General features: G+C 47.6%; 5 protein-coding genes across 5 annotated transcripts; 3 read left to right on the top strand and 2 right to left on the bottom strand.

The window, feature by feature from the left end:
* Positions 1–39: 39 nt before the first annotated feature.
* Positions 40–1,270, bottom strand: FSUBG_8388 (uncharacterized protein; the record flags this gene model as incomplete). Its single annotated transcript, XM_036686791.1, has 2 exons — positions 40–1,022; positions 1,081–1,270. The coding sequence occupies 2 exons, from the start codon at positions 1,268–1,270 to the stop codon at positions 40–42; spliced, it is 1,173 nt and encodes a 390-aa protein (XP_036536135.1).
* A 966-nt stretch (positions 1,271–2,236) lies between these two features.
* FSUBG_8387 (cytochrome P450 monooxygenase) lies at positions 2,237–3,947 on the top strand (the record flags this gene model as incomplete). The annotated part of the gene is made up of 3 exons (XM_036686790.1): positions 2,237–2,480; positions 2,544–2,873; positions 2,932–3,947. 3 exons carry the CDS (start codon positions 2,237–2,239, stop codon positions 3,945–3,947), a joined length of 1,590 nt encoding a protein of 529 aa, XP_036536134.1.
* Positions 3,948–5,088: 1,141 nt separating this feature from the next.
* Positions 5,089–5,872, top strand: FSUBG_8386 (uncharacterized protein; the record flags this gene model as incomplete). Its single annotated transcript, XM_036686789.1, has 3 exons — positions 5,089–5,219; positions 5,270–5,497; positions 5,554–5,872. The coding sequence occupies 3 exons, from the start codon at positions 5,089–5,091 to the stop codon at positions 5,870–5,872; spliced, it is 678 nt and encodes a 225-aa protein (XP_036536133.1).
* A 3,531-nt stretch (positions 5,873–9,403) lies between these two features.
* FSUBG_8385 (uncharacterized protein) lies at positions 9,404–9,770 on the top strand (the record flags this gene model as incomplete). The annotated part of the gene is made up of 2 exons (XM_036686788.1): positions 9,404–9,529; positions 9,594–9,770. 2 exons carry the CDS (start codon positions 9,404–9,406, stop codon positions 9,768–9,770), a joined length of 303 nt encoding a protein of 100 aa, XP_036536132.1.
* Positions 9,771–11,541: 1,771 nt separating this feature from the next.
* FSUBG_8384 (uncharacterized protein) lies at positions 11,542–12,627 on the bottom strand (the record flags this gene model as incomplete). Its single annotated transcript, XM_036686787.1, has 2 exons — positions 11,542–12,051; positions 12,130–12,627. The coding sequence occupies 2 exons, from the start codon at positions 12,625–12,627 to the stop codon at positions 11,542–11,544; spliced, it is 1,008 nt and encodes a 335-aa protein (XP_036536131.1).
* Between the last annotated feature and the right edge of the window lie 788 nt (positions 12,628–13,415).

Below are 13,415 nucleotides of genomic sequence, written 5' to 3'. Positions count from 1 at the left end.
TACACTAGATTGCCCAGTTATGAATGCGGTCAACCAGATTCAACCGCTGTTTTCGACCATGTTATTCAGCATATAATAAGTGGGTGACACCCGCAGCGCCGGGAAAGCGGTCACAAGTCCAGGTGCGACTAGATCATTCACAAATCCTGTACTGAGTATAGCCAAAGCAATAAAAGTCCACACAAGCCCAACAATACGCCACCACGATCCACGCCATCCGAGTTTCTCCTGAGCAAAACGAATGACCAGATCTTCCAAGAGCAGAATGTTAGGCATCAGCAGAAAAAAGGTGAGAGTTCTTGTAAAAGACTCGGACGGAGCTGCCATCTTTGCTGCCACCCAGTGGTACAGTCCAGACAGGGTGAATGCGAAGTACGATTGGGTTTGCCGACTGAGCATAGACCCTCTAGGTGCTCTGACGACTCTCCTGGCCACGACTCTGCTAGGGATTTGCAGGCCCCTGCGAAAATTCTGGTGCCACGTGCGGTTCCAGAATCTGCTCAGGGTGTAGCACTCGACCCAAGGTCCGTTTACCGGGTGGACGTCTTCGATGCGCGTCCAAAAAAGCCCGGACGACACCCCGATCATGCAAGCGACGTGATAGCCGATATCCATAACGGCAATCGACGAGGCCCACCAGCAGGCTGTAGCAATGCAACGGGGGACGAAGTCTAAGTCAAGGACGCCCATTTTCCCATCATGAGTTAGCCACTGAAGAATACCGGCAGCAATATCATGGCTCATGTATTGCTGCAGTATTCTTTGCATCGATAGCCTGAGGAAGGCGGTCTTGGAGGTGCCTGGAGCAGGAGCTGGAGGTAGAGGTGCAGTCCGCCAGTTCCATCCAATACCTCTGGTGGAAAAGGCATTGTCAAAACACCATCTTATCCGGTCCCATGCACTGAGAGAGTTGAAAGGCTGTTGGCGTTCCTTCCCGTCCCTTGTGGGCTGTGTCCACTTGTGCTCCAAGTAAGGGTCTTCGAGCACAAGAAGATTGAAGTTGACCAACGCGACGTAAAAGACTAAGAGACAATACTGTTAGAATATCGACTTGGTGAAACGTTATGTTTGGTGCCCAACCTGTTCCAAAGGTGTAATTCTTTGCAATATCCGGGCCAGAGGGAAAAGCAAAAGCCACAAGCAGACAAAACCCCCCGAAAGGAAGCAAGAGGATCCAGCGCAAATGTCTCGGGGTTTTGGAACCCAACAAGACCAGGATAGGAGTAGTGAGCCATATAGCACCAACGAAATCGGCACGTTCCAGAGGCATTGCGACAGGCTTGAACAATGTGACAGGCTGCCCAAGTTGACAGTATAGTACAGGTGTAATGTTAGATGGTATCTCAATTGTTGCTATCTGACTTTGGACGATTATCCTTCACGTTCTAAGGAAAGAATTCAGCCCAGTCTCCCTGGCCAGCTGTACCAATTTCCCACTCAGTATCTCAGCAACTAATTTCATCGATTGTCGACTTAGATACGGGCCGTCTGACATGCCGAGAGATACAGGCCACGCAGATCAGCTCTGCCTATAGGCCACACGAGACGACGTTGATAAGGCACTACGACCCTTGGCGGGAGGATCCCGGGCCGCCCGCACTATTGGCACGCCTGTCTAATCGGGGCATGCGACAATGCGATGACGACAGCGCGGGCCCGGCCCGGCCCACTGAATCTACCTGCAGATGGGCCCCTCCACTCAACCGACGTAGTACTCCATCCTACCTTACTTCGCAAACACCTCAGTGACGTGTACTCAGGGGTCTGACTAATTCGATAGCCGACCCCCTCTCCTTAGATATCTCTGCGTTAGGGCTTACTAAGGCTTACTTGCAGCTCTGGCAGCAAGCCTCTGCCTTATCGGGCGGTTAGGGTCAGTTACCGACGAATCCGAGGGGCTGTAATTGGCGCCGACGAGCATTGTCTCCATCATCAACCCCTGTATACAAAGGTTACACCCATTTCTAGACTGGCTAGACTGGTTAAATTTCTACGCGATCTCGGTCCTGGCTAATGTGAGACAATACTGGGCTGCATGCTTCGACTTGGGGATTTTGATCCCAGCAATCAAACTCAACACGTGAACGGGTCCAATACGAGCTTGCTATCATCTCAACACGACTTGTTGTTGAGCGATAAGAGCTTGCAGCATGTCACCGTGGCTAGATACCATTTCCGTTCCATAGGGCTCCCCAGCTACTCTTTGTCTCTTCTAAAGAACCAAGATTGGGCTGACATGTCTATACTCATCGTTCCTGTCGAGACGACCAGGCCCTTGCTGGTGCTGGCGATAGCGACTCTAATCATCTTTTCTATCGTTTACTTTCTCTACCTCACTGTTTATCGCCTTTTCCTTAGCCCAATCTCTCAGTTTCCGGGCCCAAAGCTAGCAGCATGGACATACTGGTATGAATTTTGGTACGATGTAGTCGCCGAGCCCGAGTACACCTTCAAAATTGGTAGATTGCACAAGCAATATGGTCAGTGTTCATCTTTGCCAGCATAAGAATCGAGGGAGTCAAACTGAACTAATATCCGACCAGGCCCTATAGTCCGTATCAATCCAGACGAGATTCACATCGCGGATCCGGACTTCTACAACACCATCTACGCTGGCAGCGGACGTAAGCGTGACAAATGGGACTGGATCACCCGGTCTTTCGGCGTCGACGAGAGCTTGATCGGCACTCTTGGCCATGATGAGCACCGAATCCGTAGGGCGGCCCTGTCGCCGTTCTTTTCCAAGCAAAGCGTTCGCGCCCTGCAACCACTGGTGGACCGGAACATGGGAATCCTCCTTGGGCGCTTTCGCGAGTTTGCCCAGTCCGGAACCCCTCTTAGGCTTGATGATGCCTACGCTGCACTCACCAACGGTCAGAACCCTCATCTAAATGCCGAGAATGTATTTGCGTACTAAGACCAGATTTTCAGATATCGTCGAGGACTATGCTTTTGGAAAAAGCGAGAACAGACTCCAGGCCGCGGACTTTGATCCATCATTCAGAGATGCCATGCTTCAGGGCGGCAAAGCCGGCCATGTCCTGAAGCACTTCCCCTGGCTGATGGACATGCTGCGCAAGCTGCCCAACTCCATGCTGCTCAAGCTGAGCCCGGCCATGGGCGCTTATTCCCAGCTCCAAACCAGTGTGAAGAAACAGGTGGCCGACATCACACAAGCACACCAAATGCACGCGTACGACAAGACGCGCCGCACCATTTTTCATGAGATCCTGAACAGCAAGCTCTCCGACTACGACAAGTCTACGGACCGGCTCTGGCAGGAGGGCGAAGTCGTCGTCGCGGCGGGTACCATCACCACGGCCTGGGCGCTCGGCGTCTCGACGTACTTCGTCCTCGCTACGCCCGACATACTCTCGCGGCTCAAAAACGAGCTCGAGGCCGCGATTCCCGTTCCATCGCAGCCCCTCAGCTTGCTCGTGCTCGAGCGTCTTCCTTTCCTGACGGGCGTGGTGCAGGAGGGCGTCCGTCTCAGCCATGCCATCTCACACCGGCTGCATCGCATCTGTCCGGACGAGACGCTCGTATACCGCACCGACGATCGCGAATGGCGTATCCCCCCTGGTACCCCCCTCAGTATGACCAGCAACCTGGTGCACCACGACGAGCGCGTCTTTCCCGACTCTCACACCTTCAAGCCTGAGCGCTGGGTCAACGACCCCCTGCTGGACCGCTATCTAGTGTCCTTCGGCAAGGGTGGTAGAGCTTGCCTGGGTATCAATCTGGCATATGCGGAGCTCTACCTCACGCTGGCGGCACTTTTCAGGGTTTACGGGACGGAGGAAGTTCAAGGGAAAGACGATGTCGGAACCTTGAAGCTCTTTGAGACGACTGCGGCTGATCTCGTTATCACGAGCGATACTGTGGTTCCTGTGATGCCGGAGGATTCCAAGGGGTTGAGGGTTACGGTACATCAGCGACCTGAGTAGGTGGCAGCGGTCTCTTGGACTCTTAGTTTTATGGTCGTGACAGGGTAACGAGAATAATCTCACCGACCTCATGAGTTGTTTCGGATCATGTAGAAAGTAGCCTGATAGGTTGCTGTTTGCAGCCCTAGTTCTGTTTGCGTATGGATATAAGCAAGGAATTCTGATAGAACTTGTCGTGGGATGCCGCTGTGGGCGATTAGACAATGACTTATTTAAATTGGAAAGACATGAAGAAGCTACCCTAAAAAATGTTTATTTTAATTACTTGCATTTACATTTGGATTCTTGTTCAATTTGCTGTTTTAAATCTCTCAATACTCTCTTTAAGTCACTAAACATCTAGATCCTCGGCTTCCTATCTTGCTCTTATGTGGATTGACTGGACCGCGACGTATGTTATCATGTCGTGAGCTGTCGACTTCGTGCTGCTGATATAATAGCCGATCGAGTTCAGTCGATGTAAATTTCGTGAGCTGTAAAGCATTTGCGGAAACGAACAAGTTCTCTAAAGTCTAACAACTAACGGGCAAGGAATTTAGAACCCTCGTATCAAATGTCCAAGGTGGTATATGATTCTTAGTGTTCTTCTTAGTTTTTCTTTCTTTGGCACTAATCTCTTTAGATAATATAATGCTTATAGGTCCTGCTATTATAATAAAACCAATATGTGTACCTGAATTAGCTGAGAGATTTATTAAAAGCCTCTACTTACCTCTTAGTATAGACATAAAAGCGTTATGGCCCCAAAAGAAATAGTACAGTTCTTAACACCGTAAAGTAAATAGTTTGTCCTGATATAGCTGAAAATCGGTTGAGAGGCAATCTAGCCAGCCACTAGCTCACGCTTCAGGATGTTCAGGTTGCCACTTTCACCTGCTAAACCCTGTCGAACCCGTATTGAGCGTGAAATCAGCCTGAGATGGTCTAGAGCTTTGTCTGTAGGGAGCTGGATCCCATGACCAACATGTCCTAGCGTTAGTTTTAGTGTAAGATGGGAAAAGTACATTTCCTGAGCTAAATTAATCTAACCTGCTATTAATCCCTCACAGGACTCTCTTCTCTCTTTATCATCCAGTACATCCCTTGTGTACACGGTTCTAAAGCTTCTCAAATTCTTCTCTCAATACTGTGATTGATCACCATGTCTGGCACGATGCAAGGTGCAATGAATGTTGCAGACACAGCTGATCGCAATGCTTTTGAGGAGGAAGCCATCGAAATTGCCTCACAGTGGGCGCAGGAAAAGGTTGAGAATTTCTTGAATGACATTGAGTATGGCATCAAGTATGATCATTCTTTTCCTTCTTCTAACATGACTACAGAAGCAATGGCAACGATCACAAGTTGCTCAAGATCAGCCACATCATCAGTCGCCGCACTTCCATTGATGTCTTCACTGGCGAGAGCTCAGACATTGGCAAATTTGCTAAGGAACTCATCGGAAAGCTTGCTGACAGTAAGGTCATGGAGGGCCTTGAGAATTTGGTTGGCACATTGTTGAACAAGCTGTTTGCATCTGCTTCTGGTTCAGCCCAGACGGAAAAGATATAGTAAGTCAGCATCATTGAAGACCAGTGTATACACGTTTCCATTAACCGACCTCTAGTGAAGTCGCCGTTGATGAGCTCGGTGAACTCAATCGTCTTGACGCATTTTTCTTTTGTTATCGTTTTGCATCAAGTGGAATAAGAAAAGCCGTCATAGGGACATGCATCGTTCGTTCTGCTGCTATCATGGTCGATGACAACGCCTACCGTATGGTTCTCGATAGCTCCGCCACTCTCTCCGACGCTCAGCGTGCTTCTCTGGTAGCCAAGTACCAGAACCAAGGCGAAGCTGCTGATTCTACACTGATTGAAGCCCGGGCCAGGCTAGCCCAGGTTATTGGCCGGCGTGTAGCTACTTCAGAGCAGTTCCCCCAATAGAGGTTGACAGCCACTAGTTTCAGATCTGAGAGCACTGAAATGAGTGCCGAGTCAAAGGTGGGGGATCTGGTTAGGAAGACGGGTCGACCGATGGAGTCCGCGATTCAACTTTAAGACGTTGGGTCGTGGACTTCTGCAGTTATAGCATGTCGATGAGACACATTAAGCCAAAACATGTAAGAATCACAATTAACCTCAACTTCTAGAAGACGAAATACGCATAGCCTCAGGTTGATAGCGATAAACTTTAGTAAATAAAATAGCTCCAGTTAAATCTGCAGATAAGTCCCTAAACAACTCCGCCCTTCATTACTTACACATTCAACTTCCGAAGCCTCCTCTGAACCTCTAGTACGTGTTTCCTGCCAGGATCATTATCCATACCAGCATCACATCACGTAAGCCCAATCTCTTGACGCATATTTATACGAGCCTTTGGAACGTATTTACTCGAAGCCAGCATGCTGGATAGTGCTCGTGTGATAACAATGCTATGAACAGCCTGGCCTTTCCTAGGCATATCGAAGATCTCCTCGACAATGGCAGAGATGTTCATATGCTTTCCAGACTCCTTGCAAAACCGTTTCAGGCACTTAAACCATCGTTCTACGGTCCTCTTGTCTGCTAGCAACTGGATGTCCAGTCTGTGTCAAATGCCCTGAAGTAATCGAGACGCTTCGGCTCAAAACCTAAGTTGGCCATATCATCCCAATCTATGGGCATATCCATGGGCATTTGTTTATCTGTCTCCGTTAGATCCTCGTGTCTTGCTTCAATTTCTTTTTTCCTGGCTGCTTGCTTCTTATACAGGTCCAAAACCTCCATAAGAAAGTCTGAAAGTGAGTCGATACTTTCTTGGTCCCGTGCTTGCCCTTTTGTAACTACTATAATCGGCAGTAAACCATCAGTGGCGACTTTATTTTCATCCATTATTTGGCGGCGGCGAAATTGTTGAAGTTGAAGCCACTTCTCCTCGGTCTGCCAAGCATATGGGCTGGGGTTATTGTAGAAGCTGCACTAAGCTCTGTCTGCTGATTTGAGCTCTCAGCCACGAGCCTCAACTGTAAATAACACAACGTTTTGAGATTTGTTTGCCTAATCTTCAGAATTGGTTGTATAATTGTGATTTGCTGTATCATTGTAGTAGTTCCACAGGATGCACACGTGTGACTAATTCGCGTGACGTGACTCAGTCGAAGTGGCGAGGTCTCTAGGTAATCTAGGGGGTAAAACAAGACATCTGACGTGAATATCCGATTTTGTACGGTGAATGTGGATTCCCGCGCCAGATTTCTTATTTCACCCCGAGGGTAATGCAGAATCACATATCCCACAGCAGCTTTTGCATCGCTCTAGTTCATGGCTGGCTGAATATCTATCAAGGTCTGAGCATATAGCACAATGAGACAAAAGATTGAGTAAGCTGTATAAGGATAAGCTGAGACACCGCTGATTTGACCACAAGTGCAGGTGAGTGTAAAGATGTGGCTGGCTGAAGGGCTGAAATAAGTTTGAATGATTTAGGCTCTAAGTGCTAAAGGTTTTAGGCGAGAATGTTCTTCTCTGTAAAATGGGTTTTGAAGTCAATCTATGGCAATCCGGCGGGCAGTTCTTATGCTGCTTGAAATGGGGCTACCCGACTTTTCTTTTAATTTGATACACCTGATAGCCGACGCCTTCATCGAGCGCCCTAATCGCATTCTAGTTCCTTGAGTTCGAAGTTAGAGAATACCCTGCCTTCCTGCAAACAATAAAATATTTTCCAGCTTTGTCACTGCGACAGGTCGTCACAACCAGAGCTCTGGCTCGCTAAACTGTCCAAATCAACGTGGTATCGGCGCCATCTTCACTGGCCAATGTCAACAGCGCAAGTAGGAGTCAATCAGCCTATCCCCACAAAAGCCAGGGCCCGTCCCATTAGAATTCCGGGGACCTCTGATTGGCCTAGGCCGCGAAACTATCTATTCTCATGCAAGCCTCATCACTCCTGCCGTGACGCTGTTGCTTCAGGGAAGATCTCTGTATGTGTGAGGTGAGCTTCCGAGCTGAGACATTTGCTTCTCTAGCCACATTTTTGCCATTGCTTACGCATGTTGTGCAGATCCTCGTCGGATAACATTACGCGATAAAAAACATGTCCCTCGTCAGCTCTTGGCGATTGTTCCATCGACACGATACTAATCAAATGGCACTTTCTTTTTCGAAAAGTTGGCTTTACGACAGCGGATACCATATTGGTGGTTAGAAAATGAGTAGACCTAAATAGTGTTAAAAAGCAGAGTAGGACTTGTGTTAGGGAAGATAATGGTGTTCGTTTATTAGGAGCTCTTGTCTACGGTCATTGCTGTAGTCCTATTTATAGCACGGGCGACTACTGAGAACAGTATGGCTCAGTTGAGTAAACGAGCTGGGATGGCTGATGATCTGGATGATTCGTAAGTCCATTAGCCAGCCTCTGAGATTAGAACGGTTGGATTTTGGTTGAACAGGATGCGTCACTTAGATCACACGCCAAGACTGCTTTTGGTGCCAAAAGGCCACAGTGCAAGGCAGCCAGTCTCGTTGCTTAGTACCCACATTCAAGGGGTTGCCAAAAGGGCTAGTTCGGGACAACTCCATGCCAAGTTGGTAAATGATGACAGCTGCAAGACTATTTCCCTTAGGTAGGTTGGCCGTAAGAATCCTTCCACATTCATTCAAGTATCTGTGACTCGGTAATAGACCTCCAGAGATCCTTTTAATTTTCGTTCAGAGGTGTGAAGCAAGCAGCACCATCCATGTTAACCACAGTATAGCCAGTTATGGATGTTGACCAGTCTCAAGTGCTAGGTCTACCATGGCCTCGACAAGCCACGTGCGGCTATAGAGCTTTTACCAGGCATGTGATATATCTAGGATAGGTTAAGACACGGGAGAAGACCCAGCTGAGCCTTGGCTATAATAGTTCCACCCTATACTAGGATCAATCATTCAGAGGCAAAAGTCGCATAGCCAATCGAGTACACAAATTGATGTGATATCGATTTGCATCAGTAAACTCCACTACGGCGTAGAACACCTAAGAATACGCAAGAAATACATGATTGTTGCGGTGAATGTCTCGGATCTGTGACGGTGTGTCACAGTCACAGGAGAATGATGGCCGAAATGGTAAGCCCAGGGCTGGCTAACGTCAACTAAACCTACTCACAGCCAGCCACAACAAGCCACTTTCTAGCCAGTTTTCGCCCAGTTCCAGTGCGGGGTTCTTAACCCATGACTCGTTAACCAGTTATTTACTGTAAATACACCATTTTAGTCATAAGTAGTTTTATTTATAGGTTATATTTTGGTCGCAGTATCTTGTTACGTGTGTTGTTGAAAGCTGAGCATTAGTCGAAGGAGGCATTTATTATATAAGTGGACTTCATACCCTGAATTTCGTTTTAATCACTTAATCACCATTGTTCACTTAGATTACCCTACATCCACATACTTGGTATCTATATTGTGTTGTCCTGTGTATTCTTTTCCTTATCACTGTATTTCAAGATGGAGGGCCAAACCGGATTTCAGCCAGAAAATTCCAGTGATTCGTTTTCGCAAGGAGGCTTCCAGCAGGGAGGTTTCCAGCAAGGAGGCTTTCAGCAGACCGGATTCCAACCTGATTCTAACAAGGTACAGCTGCATATCCGAGCGAATTAATCATAATGCAATACAGTGGCTAATTAGTTCTCAATAGGGTTTCCAGCCACAAGGCCGTCAAGAAGTGCGAGTCGACGCTGCAGATCTTGAGGCTCTTAGAATGTCGATTGAGAGTGCAAAGGAAAAGATTCAAGAGGCTGAAACCGTACTTAAGAAGCTTGAATTCACGCCTGCTAGCTGCAAAGATCCAGGATTCTCCAACAGTGGATTTTAGACCCTTAGAGTGTTTTCAAGAATTGATTTATTGAACTATACAAGTGTTGAGATGCGTAATATTTATTTACTGCCTTGCCTCTATATCACGTTAGCATCGCTTTCAGTGCCAATCCTTATATATGAGCCAAGAAACACACTGTGAAGCATTTCATTCTATCTCCAAGTTCAGTATTCCGCAAGATAGATCTAAGCCACTTAAACAGTAGTCACCACTATACATAGTACAGTACTCCATAGATATTTCTCTTTCGAACTTTACTCTCAAGCCGCTATTCCATCCCGTGCCGACCCCACAATTGCCACATGGGCAAAGGTGTCGGGGGTGTCTGGGACATGGCGGAGCTGAGAAACGGAGGCTAGCTCGATTGGTAATAGTCATGTACCATAACTGAGCTGAACTGAGTGGAATTGAGATTCGACACCGGACACTTCCGAGAAGTGAATCATGCATTCGTATGATCTCAATCTATTCGGCTAATGCACCAACATTCTTGACATTCACATTCTTACGTCTTCCAACATGGCAGCCAGCCACAGTGAGCCAAACAGCTGACCGTAACCTAAATCTGAGCTGTTGAGTCTTGGTGATCAGACGATCAGTCATCCTAAGAGGGTCTACCTATTTATCCATCTCCCAATGCAGCATCTTAATCCTATATCATACTTGCTAAATATTATGCCTTAAACCTTTTACTGCCTTAACATTCACATGCTATATATGCTTTATTTGCAGTTGAGATATGTAGATAAGAGCTTATATCACTACCCAGATCCTAGCAATTGAGCCCACTGGCTACGGAAGCTGCTAGGCCCAGTCTAGCCATCTTAGAGCATGGCTTGCGGCCGGAGGTGTACCCCTTCTAATATGTCTTTTCCAAGAATCCCGAATGTAGTACTTAGGATCTACATTAGATGTAGCTAGTCATATTAGAATGATTAACCAACCCATACCTCATCAAGATAGTGACCGCCCCCCGAAATAGCGCACCCAAACCCAAACCGGCCGGAACATGCTTGCTCTCCCCATCGTTGGCCAGTCGGGTCGAACCAACGTGGTTAACATGCGGGACAGTAATTTCAGCTGATACAGGGCCGCCAATTCCGTATCCCCGGTCCATCCTTCTCATGGTAGAAGCAAGCATACTAGCGTAAGTTTAATTGTCACCTATGCTAGTTAGAGCTCTACATTGCCCCATGACAGCATTTGCCAACCTTTTCACAGCGCATTCATTAGCATGTGGGTTTGGTCTTATAACAGGCCAGGGGCCCCATCACACGCTACAGGCTTGTCAAAACATCAAAGCGATCGTCTTTGAGCTAATTTCACGAGCTGTTCTTTACGTAAAAGAGTCGAATCACTGATATTAGTCTAGTCATCATAAATGCCGGAAGGCGCCCGCAAGCCGAGCTGGCGTCTTTTTGTCTCAACGCAGCCAGCCACCAAGGTATAATCCGTCCACGTGAGTTATGAGAAGGTCTTGTGAATATCTCAGGCAGCCACAAACAGATCGTTTACAAAATCAATCCCTTCTATCAGAAACCAGTTCTTCCCACTTGGATGACTGTATACGTCATCCCGAGAGCTCATAGCCATTATCACAGATGACTTTAAACTACATTGGTTCTGGACTTCAACTTTTGGCCCGAGGCGCCTTGCACCTACACACCTGCAAAATTCGACTTGTCACAGTGACAACCGCTCGTTCCGAAGTCTGTGACATAAAAATCGTCAAAGAGATAACTGAGACATTGAGACTAGCATAAGCAAACTAGAAGTCGGCATCTTCCATTGGGAGGAACTTCTTCTCCTGGTGGAGCTCTTCCGTCTTAGCCTCGCCCAGGGTCTCGCGCATTCTTCTCTCGATGTTCTCCTTGAATCGCTGGACATCCGGATCCTCATCAACCTGTTCAACTCTCATGTGGATCAATTGAACCACATGGCGTAAAATGTCGTCGCGGGAGGTGTCGACGTCGTTTGTGCTAACGTGATAGTCGAGCGCCCTAGTGGCTACCCAAGTCCGTTCGATGACCTTTCTGTCCTTGACGATCTTCTCGTACTCTTCATTCATCTGCCAGAAAAGGCCATCCAAGCCCGTTTTGAGCTCCTCTACCAATGGGACCAACCTCTCCAGGTTGCAAAGGACATTCCAACAGTCATCCTCAGCCCTTTTAGCATCATCCCAATGTCTTTGGCAGCTATTGACATTTCGTTCGTTCACTCGGACTTGTTCGTCGATGTCCCCGCCACCTCCAAAGAACGAGGAGATGTCGTACCAGCCCTACACAGCAAAGATTTAGTATTAACTGGTTGCTCAAGTGATCATAGGAAATGCCAATGATACCACAAGCTCACTTACATCTCTCTTATTTCTTGCATCCCTCAAATCGCTTTCAGCAGACGCCAAACTATTCAAGCACCTCTGAGACGATTCTTTTGCCCTTTCGAGCGCGCCTCGTGCGCTGCGGACTTCCCCATTTATGTTGGTGAGGAGGGCAGTGATATCATCCTGAACTTGCTTGTTCTCCCCGCCATACTGAGTAGTATCTATGAACTCCTGACCAATGCGGTCAACAGAACCTTCACAGGACTTGGCCAGCTTGTGGAAGAGATCAATAGCAATCGGGAGCTGCGGCACAGCATCTTTGCCAATAGGGGATTCGCCATCGGCTATCTGCAGAAGCTGGGCGACTAAGTTCTCAAGTCCTTCAAAAGCGGCATCATTGGCCTTGTTCAGTAAAGCGGCAGCTTCAGTGAACAGAAAGCCATCTTCATCACGCTGCTCCTGAAGTCTTTGCTGGAACTTGGTCGATTTGGTCTGTAGATCGTGAAAAGAATTGAGATAAGTGTTGTACATCGTGAATCGGAAGTAAAAGGACTTTGAGGAACAAAAGATGTGAGATGTTCAAACATCAATACAGGTGGATAGAAGTTAGTTCTTTGACTGAGCTATGATTCTCTAGTCATATTATAGAGATGGAGTCCTCTTTCAACTAAAAGTTCTCAGACCAAATACGGGGCGGATCATCCTCAGAAGTTCGCTTCCAGTGACTGACTTTCTGTTGCCAAGTTCGTGGCACGGCCGAGAACTTTCATTCAGCTCGGATCTGTCAAGCCACTAGTTCGTCACATGGATAGAGATATCGAATCCAATACTCAACTTAATCGAAAAGGGATGCCATCTTATGGTTTTGCGTTGGATTTCTCCACTTCTTTATTGTGCCGCGTATCGGAAGGGCCGCCTTTGCCCCATCTCCTCACCGCCATCAATCTTCAGAAAGGGCCACCCACCAACCCTCTCAGATGGGGGGATTGAGATAAGGATGCATACCGCTTGTATCGACTACGTGGCGTGTCACAGAGTAGCTGAAAGTCCCTATGAAGGATGTGATAACTTCACAGTCGAGAACTGTTTTTAAACAGGCTATCGCCAAATAGCTTCATTTGCTATATATACTGTGGCTGGCTGAAGGCTCATTTTGGATCAAAAGGCTGGAGCGGCGCGGGAAGAGGTCTGCCGAGAAATGCAATGAATGCGTAACTCTGGCTGTGGCTGCCTGAACATGACATGGCAGATCCGACAGTCTCACGCTTATGATGAGGTTCCGCTGAGGATGAACAACTTCGAACATCTAGCTCTCATAC

This window comes from Fusarium subglutinans, assembly GCF_013396075.1.
Source record: "Fusarium subglutinans strain NRRL 66333 chromosome Unknown NRRL66333_c0000114, whole genome shotgun sequence".
Classification (NCBI taxonomy): domain Eukaryota; kingdom Fungi; phylum Ascomycota; class Sordariomycetes; order Hypocreales; family Nectriaceae; genus Fusarium; species Fusarium subglutinans.
Note: the sequence above shows the minus strand (reverse complement) of the source record. Positions and strands in the feature narration are given on the sequence as shown.